The sequence below is a fragment of the Perca fluviatilis genome, chromosome 14, assembly GCF_010015445.1.
Source record: "Perca fluviatilis chromosome 14, GENO_Pfluv_1.0, whole genome shotgun sequence".
Classification (NCBI taxonomy): Eukaryota; Metazoa; Chordata; class Actinopteri; order Perciformes; family Percidae; genus Perca; species Perca fluviatilis.
Genome location: NC_053125.1, coordinates 8,095,657 through 8,107,646, shown reverse-complemented (window position 1 = coordinate 8,107,646; position 11,990 = coordinate 8,095,657). Strand labels below are relative to the sequence as shown.

General features: G+C 38.8%; 1 protein-coding gene across 1 annotated transcript; it reads left to right on the top strand.

Moving 5' to 3' along the window:
- The first annotated feature begins 5,287 nt into the window (after window positions 1–5,287).
- LOC120573539 lies at window positions 5,288–7,993 on the top strand. The gene is made up of 7 exons (XM_039823328.1): window positions 5,288–5,344; window positions 5,515–5,856; window positions 6,008–6,049; window positions 7,058–7,177; window positions 7,282–7,316; window positions 7,767–7,869; window positions 7,971–7,993. Exons 1-7 carry the CDS (start codon window positions 5,299–5,301, stop codon window positions 7,991–7,993), a joined length of 711 nt encoding a protein of 236 aa, XP_039679262.1. The 5' UTR covers window positions 5,288–5,298.
- The last annotated feature ends 3,997 nt before the right edge of the window (window positions 7,994–11,990 follow it).

Here is an 11,990-nt window from a genome sequence, read left to right as displayed (position 1 = left end):
GCTTGTTGGTAATAAACATTTAAACTGTTACCCAACAACATAAAATACAATGGATATCACAAAACTGAATAAAATATGAAAAAGTAGTACTTTTTTTACAGCGGTTTCTTCTTTCCCCCACAATGCATTGCATGACGTCACGTTGGGGAGACGACCAGGCGAAAGCCCCGTCTCGGTTCACTGTTCTGGTCACGGTTTCTGCCACTGATCTGGCAAAATATGGCTTTTGGTCTCTACCGAGTCAATGTGTCTTTATTATGTGTATAATAATATTGGGGGCAAAGTGAAACACAGCTTAGACGGGGATGCTATTCGGCTTTTCATAAGTTTAGACAGCTAGCTAACTGCTAACGTTAGCGGAACAGCGTTAGCTTAGACTGCTAGTTAAATACCGGTATTACAACCGCCTTTGGAGCTACGTCCACGTTGTCAACACAATACATGTGGCGTTAGTGCTCCTTTTGTATCATACTTTTATTGAATGAAATATTAAGCTTCGCTCCAACGAAATAGGTGTTTTTTGTAACATTACACACAAAGCTAACTGGCTATAGTTAGCCTTTACGTATGCTAGCGGGATTAGCTAACGTGGAGACACATGGATGTGTTAGCTGTCGAGGTTAGCTCGCCGAAGCTGCTTGCTGGCTATGTAACGTTAGCTAATGTCCGCTAGCATACGTACAGGCTAACTATAACCAGTTAGCTTTGTGTGTAACTAACAAAAATCATCTCGTAGGAGCGAAGTTTAACGTTTCATTCAATACAGTTATGGTACAAAAGGAGCACTAACAGCACAGGTCTTAGGTTGACAACATGGACGCAGATATAGGAAACTCCAAAGGCAGTTGTAATATTTAACTAGCCGGCTAGGCTAACGCTGTTGCGCTAATGTTAGCGAAACGTCGGCGTAGCGTTAGCTAGCTGTCTAAACTTGTGAAAAGCTGAACAGCAGAGGGCTCTCAAGTGTCACGCATTGAGCGTGACAGTCACTCATTTCGGTCTTTTGTCACGCACTCCCGCCACACATTGTATTTCTCACGCAGAAAAACTATTTATAATAAATTGAATATGCCGCAGCGCCCAAAATGTCTCTGCCGGCGCCGCTCTCACTATGGAACCGGCAGGAATCAAGCGTGTCTCCCCTGGAGTTCTTAGTAGAGCCTGCCACTTATCAGCCAATCAAAAAAAAGAAAGGGGCTACACAATAGCCAATCAGAAAATAGCATTGTATCTGGGTAAGATTTAACGCAATAACCAATGGAAAAAAAGCAAAGAGCAGCGTACAGCCACTTCCCTAAACGTTCGCTCATTCAGAGACCAGAGACCCAAACAGGGCTCTGAGTCTGTCAGATGGTCTGAGATCTACCGTATCAGCAGAGCAATCACGTAATGCACAGCAGACTATGGTGCAGGTAGATTATTTTCTGAAATATATTGACTATTATAACTTTATTTTTCTCAAAATATCACGACTCCTCCAAAACTCAGATAACACAGACATATTTTGAATGTGCACAAAGTTTTGGACATGAGCAGAAATCTTGCTCAAACAAATCTGAAATATTATAGTACAGGGGTTTATTAATTCATTAAAATGAATGAATTTATCATTGATGTGAATAATTGTCATATGCACATTTAAGGAGTTTAGGCTACTTCCTCAACAAAAGATGGAAAAGAAAAGGGAAGAGTAAATGATGCTAGGCTGTGCAGTGTGCTGACTCAGATATACTTAGAAAAGCTGATCTACAGGAGAATAAATAGATGAAAACAATACAGAATGCCTGAGAGCCTTACTGCAATATATTCCATTATGTTTTTATATTTGGATTATAATCTATGTGTACCTTTTACATAAAGATTTCCAGCATCAATTAATTCAGAAAAAGGTATAAATAGGTGCATACAAATTCACCAGAATGCAGGAAATGAAGAGTTTAATGCTCAAATTTTCTGGGGGAGGACCCCCCCAGACCCCTCCGCATCGTAAGTCACCATGCGGAAATTGTATAATTACTTTGTATTTGGTTGAATTGTCAGTGCCATGTGTCAAATCTTTTCTTGTGTAAATCTGAGCAATTATTAATAATAACATAAAAAAAATACTAATAATAATATTATTAATGAAACACCCCTATTTCTTTTTGGGGGGGGAGATGTCACTCTTGCCTGTCTTCAAAACTTGAGAGCCCTGACAGCATCCCCATCCAAGTAATAAATAAACACCAGGCAAATATGTTGTTACTGGAGCTAGTAGGCTACCATCAAAACGTGAGATATCTAATCAATATGTGTTTACAACCGTCGGAGATTTCACAGGTGGGACTGGCAAGTTAGCCCATAGCTAGCATGATGCCTTGTATTTTCTAGATCTAGATAAGTTTACTGGTACTTATCTGAACTAACAACATGATCACTGTCACTAGATATAAATAAAACACTGACTTTCACTTGGTGCTATTCACGGACAGTAAAAAAACACCTCTTCCTCATCCCAGTCAGTCCCCATAGTTCTAGTACTAGGCTGATGCACGTTTCCCCAACGTGACGTCATCACCGAATTACGGAAAAAAAAACACTAATACCAAAAATGACAAAAACCTGACAAAAACTGGCACTAACACTATTTGGAGACATTTTTAACAATGATATACATATATTGAGTGCTATATGTACCTATTAATCAACAGTGGTGGTTAACCTGCAACATGGGCTTTAATCTGCTGATGTGTTTTTGTGTGTGGGTGGCAGGGTGGAAGGATTCATTGGCATTAAATAAATCTGACATCAGTTTTTACTGGCATATGTGTCTCTCTCTCAGTCAAATTGTGTATTTTTTATTTTCTATGAGAGGAAGAAGAGCATGCTAAATGTGTGATGGAGGAAGACACAGACACGACAACGATGACTGCCAGACTTATTTATAGGGCGAGTGAAATGGTGTGTTGAGGGAGGAGGGAGTGATAAACATCACCTGTCTGACAGGAAGAGACAGCACAGTGTGGTCTGAGAACAACTGAGGTAAAGATCATGACGTGTCTGAAGTCAACACTCTGTGGAAAGTATAAAAGGAAGCATTGATATTATCTTACTTGTTTATGAGAACATTAAACTGCTATATTTAGACTTCAACATCTGCAAAGAGGCCTGATGCAACTGTGCAACAATGACCACAGGCCACACTCTCTTACAACCACGATGGCTGCACCTGATTGGACAAACTCTTCATGCTGGACTGTCTGCTCCTGAATTTTAAAACCGACCATAGTGGTGGCTCGTTTGGAAAACTATCGATTATTTTACGAAAATAGTTGTCAGAAATGAGTCTCTAAACAGTTTATGCGAAAAATAGGCTATGCAGTTGATGAATCTGTCTTCATTTCAGATCGACAACGGTCAGTTTGAAAAGATCTTCGTGACTTTTTGAGATGCATTTACATAAAGTAGCCTGGATTCAACTTCATGAGAAGTGAGCAACTCAAAGCCCCGCCTCTTCAAAGTCTGTGCAATGCATTCTGGTAACGTCACAGGGACCATACATACATACATACATATACATACATATATATATATATACACATACATATATATACATACATATATATACACATATACATACATACATATATATACATATATATGGATATACATACATATATATATACATATATATATATATATATATATACATATACATGTACATATATATATATATATACATATATATACATATATATACACACACATATATATACATATATATACACACACACACTATATGTGTGTGTGTCCTCTACTTTCAGTGAGTCAGGCAGCAAGACCTTCCACTTCTGAGACGCTCACGGTGTGGTATGGAGCGTAGCAGAGAAGGGACAAAACCGCAGCGCAGCCGGAAGGCGCCACTTCTGCGTCTGGTGGAATTTCGGGGTTAGAGTAGCAAATAATTTAATAGTTGATGAGATCAGGCTGTTATCAAGAACTATTCGTACATATAGCCATGAAAAGTAATGCACTGTAACTCAAATGTATTACACATATTTATTGCTGTTTGCACCACATTGACTGTTACTGTATAAGGGTGCTTTGGTCTGCATAGGGAGGTCAGAGTGTATGGGGGGGGGGTCATAAAACATAGGGCTTTCAAGCGGGGGAGCGGAGTTTGTGACCGGGGAAAAGTTAAGTTCAAAGCACCTAACGCTAAATTTAACTGTAAAGTCCGCTAAACTTCGAGTCACAAAGAAGCTAACAGGAAAACAAGACTTTGACCCAGGAATTGTGTTTGTGTCCCAGGAGTATTACATAAGGGGCCCTGTGTTTTAACCCAAACCACAATCTTTTTTGGAATCTTAACTAGGCGTTTAGGTGTCTTCTCTTAACTGTCATCACCGCTTGACGCTCAACTTTTGTCGGCAAAACTTGACTGCAACAGCCTTTGAAAGGACATGGTGCTCTGTACCCGGCTCACAGTCACCTTTTCTCGGCTAAATGTAACTGTAAAAGACCACTAAACTTAACTTTCATATGACCGGTCATCACAGGACCAGCTGGCGGTTGCTGTAATTTCGTAGGATATCATATGAATTGTTGTGCATTGTTGTAACAATATCATTCCCATCCACTAATGTTAATATTAGTGAACGGGGATATATTCGTTAATCATTACAGATTAAAAGAGTGCCAATCAAATCCCGACATTTCTAACGAGTGATGTTTAAGTCACATACTTGATGCACGTGATGATTCGTTAGCCGAGATGGTTTCCAGTGGACTAAGTGGCATTTTGTTATTATTGATACACCATCTTTTTCCATCTCAGCAAGGCATAAAAACTGTTTATTTTCAAGTTTCAACAATTGCTATCATGTTAAGCAACTGAAAGGGCTTCAACGTGTGTGGAGAATGTACAGAAATCTAAGAAAAAAAGCATGTTGGATAGATTTGTGCATCAACAGGAAAACTCCATTTAAACACAAAGATGCAGAGTGAATGAACCCTTTACCAACATTATAATATAGGAGCAGGTCTCTGGTAGAAGATCATAACTTGACCAATGGAAACCTTTAGAATGAACCCAAACACTATCCAGAGATTGCAGCATGCACCAAATGACAAATATATAACGTGTTATCATAAGAGTCTTCGAGAACCAAATGTTCTGAGCCTAATTATGTGCAAAGGCATTGCATTGAGAGGTCGCTGTGAGCGGAAAGATGAAAAGAAGACACCCCGCCTCTCTAAACTCCTTTATAAGAGCTCAGCGGTACAAACTATCTTTGCAGTGAAACGTTTAAACGCAGAATGAGGAACTTCACCTTGATAACAGCTTTACTTCTCTGCAGCCTCAGTAAGTACTGATACTTGGTTACTGTCAGCACCAAATCATCTAACAAATCACCCACCAGTATTTGAACTTGCAAATAAGAACTGAGTTATTGTTGTTGTTGCCTTAATACAGTAAGTGCTGCATTATACACTCAGGGATGAATCTCTTTGTATCTCTGCTGTTTGTTTCAGGCTGGATCTCTGTCTCAGCTTCTGAGTCTCACACTGTGGAGGTCCAGTCTGGTGGAGACGTCACTCTGATGTGCTCCAACATTTCCAGGGTTATAACTACAACAGAATGGTTCAGAGTGATCAACAGAACAAAGCCCAGCTGTGTCTCCTCTATGAACCCATATGATAGCAATGCTTCCTTCTGTGATGGATTTCAAAATGGATTTGAGATGAGATCCAACATCTCTACTGTCTTTCTTAAAATCAAGAGAGTGGATTTATCTGACTCTGGACTGTATTTCTGTGGAATTTACATAGGAAGACATACAGTCATTGTCAATGCAACATATCTAAAAGTTCAAGGTAAGACTGTAGTTAAGCCTCAGAGATCTGTTTCCATCATATTAACAGTTTATCTCACATTTATTGTCACAGTCGTATGAAAACAGCATAAAGACAAACAAGAAACCAATATGTGTCAAATTATCTAATTGATACTGTTTATGTTTTAAAGGTGACAGTGAATCTGATTTTGGAGTGGATTTACATACTAAAAGTAAGGTTCTCATTTTACATTGTGCAAGTTACCACAGAGTCACCCAGTCATTTACAGTATTTCTTGATTGCTTTCATGCAGCAGTCAACTCAAACTCCACATTTTCAAAACAGTTAACACACAGGCCGAAACAGTGGCACTCATGGTCAAAATGACACATTTGTTTGCAAAAGGCTCCAACCGTGCCAAAGCATTTGAAACATGCAACAAAAGCAAATTTTGCCTTCAAACAACACAGCTTGCAAACAAGTGTATGAGCTCTTCCAATCAACCATTACACAGTGGACAACAAAATACAAAATACAGCACTCCGTGCGAATCAGTGCACCATTGCTTGTCACTGTAGCCTATTATTGTACGTACCTTTCATGCTAGTGCTATTTGTTGACAAATTTGCCTTCTTGCAAAGAATTGGATCTAGAATCAGAAATTTTGATACTAATTTTATTGATTCCGTTGATTCTTATTTTCAAACCGTGGCTGAAAACTGAAATACTGTAAATATTACACAAAATACATGTAAACCAAAATAAAATCTATTAGAGTAAAATATAAACATCTATTACTGTAGAGTATAAGAAATAGTTATTGATACTCTCTTCTGTCTTGACGATGGGGCCATGGCCTAACCCTGCAGACTGATTGCTAATTGAAGTTTTGTGTGAAGGAGTGTCAAACAGGTGCTTCAGTGATTTCATACCGATGTAGATAGTTTCTAATAGTTAGGAACAGATGGTTTCGGTTTGGTTACCATAGCTAAAACAATGGAGTTTGGACAGCTTGAATGACATCTGTGTTAACTGTACTGCAAAAGGGTGGGGAAAATGTGTCAATCCAACGAGAAAGGGTCAACACATTTGCAAAAGGTGTCTTCTGCTCCGCTGAGACAGTGATGATGAAAACCGAGTGGATCCCAGTTTCCTTAAGCAGGTCAAAGCAATCAAGAATAACTGTACATCTTAACCATCTCTTTTAAAAACAGACTATATTCTGTCATTTGTCTTGTAGAGGAGTCTGATGGAATGACAAACGTCATGAGTGTGATCCTGGGTGCTCTGACTGTTCTGACTGTTTTCCTCACTATAGTCATCATTGTTCTGGCTGTTAAAATCAGTAAACTTCAGTCAGGTACAGCTGATCTATAATTTGATGCACATGATGGATAAATCCAAAGAAAAGTATATGAACAGTAATAATGAACTAATGAGACTTTTGTCTTTTTTCCCCTTTAGCTGTGAATGAAGAACTGCAGCCAGAAAGAAACAAGGTGAACCCAGCATTAACTTATATAAACTGTGTGTTATGGTTTTAAAGATGCTCAACCAGAAGATATCTTGTCATGAGAGAGAACATGTAGCCTTCCTGTTAGTTGGAAAATGGTAATTTAAAACTAAAATATAACCACTGTAGGATGCAGCAATTTGAGTTATGTTAATGAGTGTTTGTCATATTTGATAATGTGGACTATATGTAAATGGTGTTTGAGCAACCTCGGTTTCAATCATTAAACAGTTTTTTGTATTTTTTATGTGTAAGACAGCTTGGATTTTATTAAAAATCATGTTTATGGTTAGCTAAACTGGGGTTAACAATTATTAATTGTTAACGATTCCTTTGTGGAAAGAACAGCAAATCTACAAATTTCACAGAATTTTGGCAAAATCAGTTACAGTATGTGTGTGATTCAGTGTGTGACTCTGAATATTCTGATTTACAGGATCTGGGCTCAGATGAACTGAACTACGCAGCTCTAAATTTCCAGCTGAAACCCAAAAGAAGCCGCAGGCCTGCATCAGAGAGAGACTGGAGCCACATGTTGTGTATGCTGCCACCAGATAGACTCAGGAAACATCTGGAACTGCAGATCAGACTGGAACCGATGCTTCATTATGTTAATCTGCTGATGTATTTTTGTGTGTAGATGGTGTGTGGAAGGAGTCATAGGCCTAAAATAAATTTAAAATAATGTCTCTCTATTTGCTGTCTTGTTTCTTTCTGCCTTTCTTGCGAGTGAAATGGTGTGTGGAGGGAGCAGGGACTGATCCACATCATTTGTTTGACAGGAAGAGACAGCACAGTGTGGTCTGAGAACAACTGAGGTAAAGATCATGAGGTCTTTGAATCAAAGCTCTATGGAGAGTGAAAAAGAAAGCAGTGAAACTAGCCTACTTGTTCATGAAAACAATTAAACTAGCTGTACAATTGCTCATTCTTTTAAATAAACTTGCTTAATTACTTTATCTTTCTACATTACATCATCATTTGCATTCAAAACTGTACAGCGAGGCCTGATACAACTGCTTCATTTTTTATTTTGTAGGCAAATACACTGGAATAAGTAAGTGGAAGTCTTATAATCTAGGTCTCTCCGAGCTAGGTACGTTAGCATGCTAACATGGTCACAGTATCAATGTTAGGGACATCACATTTCATAGCAATCCATCCAACAGTTGCTGAGATATCTCATTTAAAACCACGAACGTCAACCTCACAGTGGTGCTGGAGGAAGAGTCAGGGGATCTCTAAAGTCACTAGGCTACATCCTCTGGGGACCATGACTATCTGTACAAGATGTCATGATAATAATAATTCAGTTGTTGAGAAATTTCAGTCTGGACCCAAGAGGTTGACTGATTGACCGGCTGACTGGCCTTGCCATCACTCATATCATGTCACCAGGACAGATTTGAGCATCAACAGGAAAACTCCATAATGTTGGGTTTTGAATATTTGACACAAAGATGCAGAGTGAATGAACCCTTTAACAACATTATTATATGGGAGCTGGTCCTTGGTAGAAGATCTTGTCATATTTCATGTCATACCAGACTGTTATGGATTAGGTAAGGGTGCTTTAATGTGTGCCAAGGCATTGCATTGGCAGGTCGCTGTGCGAAAAAAGAAAAGACAGCCCGCCTCTCTATCTCCTTTATAAGAGCTCAGTGGTACAAACTATCTTTGCAGTGAAACGTTGAACACACAATGAGGAGCTTCACCTTGATAACAGCTTTATTTCTCTGCAGCCTCAGTAAGTACTGATACTTGGTTATTCTCAGCACCAAATCATCTAACAAATTACCCACCAGAATTTCAATTTTCAAATAAGAACTGAATTATTGTTAATGTTGCCTTAATACAGTAAGTGCTGCATTATACGCTCAGGGATAACTCTCTTTCTGTCTCTGCTGTTTGTTTCAGGCTGGATCTCTGTCTCAGCTTCTGAGTCTCACACTGTGGAGGTCCAGTCTGGTGGAGACGTCACTCTGATGTGCTCCAACATTTCCAGAGTTCCAACTACTAAGATTGTAGTTAAGCCTCAGAGACCTGTTTCCATCATATTAACAGTGTATATCACATTTATTGTCACATGTCATATGAAAACAGCATAAAGACAAACAAGAAATCAATACTTGTCAAATTATGTAATATTTTGTTTTTAAAGCTAATGAATCAGATTTTGGAGTGGATGTAAAGACTGAAGGTAAGGTTCTACTTTTTTACTGTGCAAGCCAGTCATTTCAATCTCAACCATTTCTTTTAAAAATAGACTCTAATTCTGTACATTTAATATATACATATATTAAATATATTAATATATATTTAAGGTTAATATATATTAATATATATTTAAGGTTTAAATCATTAACCCGGGTCAGTACAGATTCTCCACTGCCTTCTGAAAAAAGTAGTTCCAGTGTGTGAGATATGTGATACTAAATACTTTATTGATCTACAGAATGTGGGCTCTGATGATCTGAACTCTGCAGCTCTGAGGTTCCTTCCAAACACAGTAAGGAACAGGAGGCCTGCATCAGAGAGAGAAGTGGAGACTCAGGTTCTTTATAGCGCCAGCAGATAGACACAAGCAGCAATAGGACTGTAACTCTCAGTGGAACTGATGCTTTCATATTTCATATTCATCTGCTGCCAGAGTCAATGGCAACATTCTTTTATTAAATAAAGTTCTTATACTCATGGTCAGTTTGCATTTCCTTCCTTGGGTTTCTTTCCGTCTCTCTCTCAGCAAAAAGTCTGTCTTTCTTATTGTGTCTGCCTCCGATCTTTATCTGAGAGGAACAGCAACATATCTGATGTTTGATGAGGAGGAGTTACAAAGACACCGATGATGATGATGATGATGATGATGATGAAGTCAAACTTACTCACATGGAGAGTCTAATGGTGTGTGTGTGTGTGTGTGTGTGGGTCTGTGGTCTGAGCACACCTGACATCAAAGTGACAAGGCCAGGCTAGCAAAGTATAAAAAGAAACAAAATCATATCAGCTTCTGTATTTGTACAGACTGGAAGTATAGTAAATAAATAAATAAATAGCGATAGAATGAAGCAGCGCCCTGCAGTAACAAACATGTTCTGTATGAGTTCCATCACAGGAAGTCTTCAGCCATGACCACAAACACCAAATGACTCGCTGTTTTCACTAACTAAGAGTAATGCTGCTTTAAAAAAACTGTCATCACACCTCTGGTGCCTAGTTTCACTGTCTTCGAAGCCATGTTGTACAGTTTACTGTTACCTTGTTTTAGAGTAACCCCTGGATTCTATGCCAACATGTTGTGTAGTCTGCATTCGACATTAGCTTAAAGGATCCTTACTGATCCTCTCTTTGTATTTGTAAATAGGTGCATACAGCTCTGCTCCTGTAAAGACACAGTGTATTAATCATAGGGCATTTTTTAATCTAATTTTGTGGAAAGAAATTAACTATTAAAGTAAACATTACTTTTCTTCCAACTGTATGGATTCAATTCTCACATGTGTCTCTCAGTCTCTATTTTTTTTATTGTCTTTGTATTCTCCTTGATTGTAATCTGAAGATGAAAATAAAACATATTTGAGGTTTGGTGGAGGAGGAGCCAGTGAAGGAAACTGATCTCTGTCAGATGTCCTTATATGGAGAGTCTGCAGGGAGGTACACTGTCTTGAGTCTCTATTTGGATATCCTGACTTTTTATTGTTTAACTGTCTCTATTGTACAGTATGCTGACATAGTGAATGTGTATATGAGAAATACAAAGGGGTAGCTTCCTGACCTGGCTGTGTTTGCATGCACAAACAGTATGGGCAACAACAAGTGTTGGGCCCCCACCTCGTTATTTTCCACTGTGGTTTTAACACTTTGTGTATCGGCTAAAGCGAAAGCCACAGGAAGACTGGCCTTCAGCTCTCTGCAATAAAACCACAAGCATCAAAAGCTGCACTACTTTTCACGCAAAAGCTTTACTGCTGTCTCTTCAAATGTAAATATATATTTTGCTATAAAAAAATGCAATCACCTTCTTCACAGATGACGCTGTCAATTTCCTCACACTCATTTTACTCTTTTACCTTCAAACATTTACACCCTGCATGCAGAAAATATGCCTCTTGCAGCCTCATACCTGCACAGCCAGATGACAGTGTCATTAAACTGAGAGCTAGGAGCCTCCCACTGGTATGTGGACAACATACATACCGATACACATTCTGTTTGGTGATTCCCAAACAGCTGAGTCATTAAAGAATCAAACTCACTGGATGGTAGGGTGGGTGCTATGAGCGACAGTGGTTTCTTCCTGGAAGATATGTAAATGAGACCACTGTTTTAATCAGTTATAAATGACTGCAGTCCAGCTTCTGGCCAGCAGTGGCAGCATTGAGCACAGAGCTGCTGAGCAGCACTCCAGCTGGTGGAGGAGGAAGAAAATGTCATGTCATGGCAAAAAGATGTTTGGAGTGTTACTATCTCCTTTGTCACCAGAACCAATGTGATTTTGTGATAATGTTCCAGTATTTATGTAAAATGTACATCGTTAATGATGACTTCCTATTGTTTCTTTATTGTTCCTTTCAAAATCTTCCTGTCACTTTGCCCATTGGACACAGATGACTGTGGGACAGAGTGGAGCAGTGAGTGAGGTACACTCACACAGCAGTAGTGT

What these genes read in the sequence shown, in the direction of transcription:
- LOC120573539 (XM_039823328.1), top strand. Translation starts at nt 5,299, where the DNA reads ATGAGGAACTTCACCTTGATAACAGCTTTACTTCTCTGCAGCCTCA. An exon ending in TTTACTTCTCTGCAGCCTCA is followed by an intron (nt 5,345 to 5,514) that starts GTAAGTACTGAT and finishes TGTTTGTTTCAG; the next exon opens with GCTGGATCTCTGTCTCAGCT. An exon ending in AATCAGTAAACTTCAGTCAG is followed by an intron (nt 7,178 to 7,281) that starts GTACAGCTGATC and finishes TTTCCCCTTTAG; the next exon opens with CTGTGAATGAAGAACTGCAG.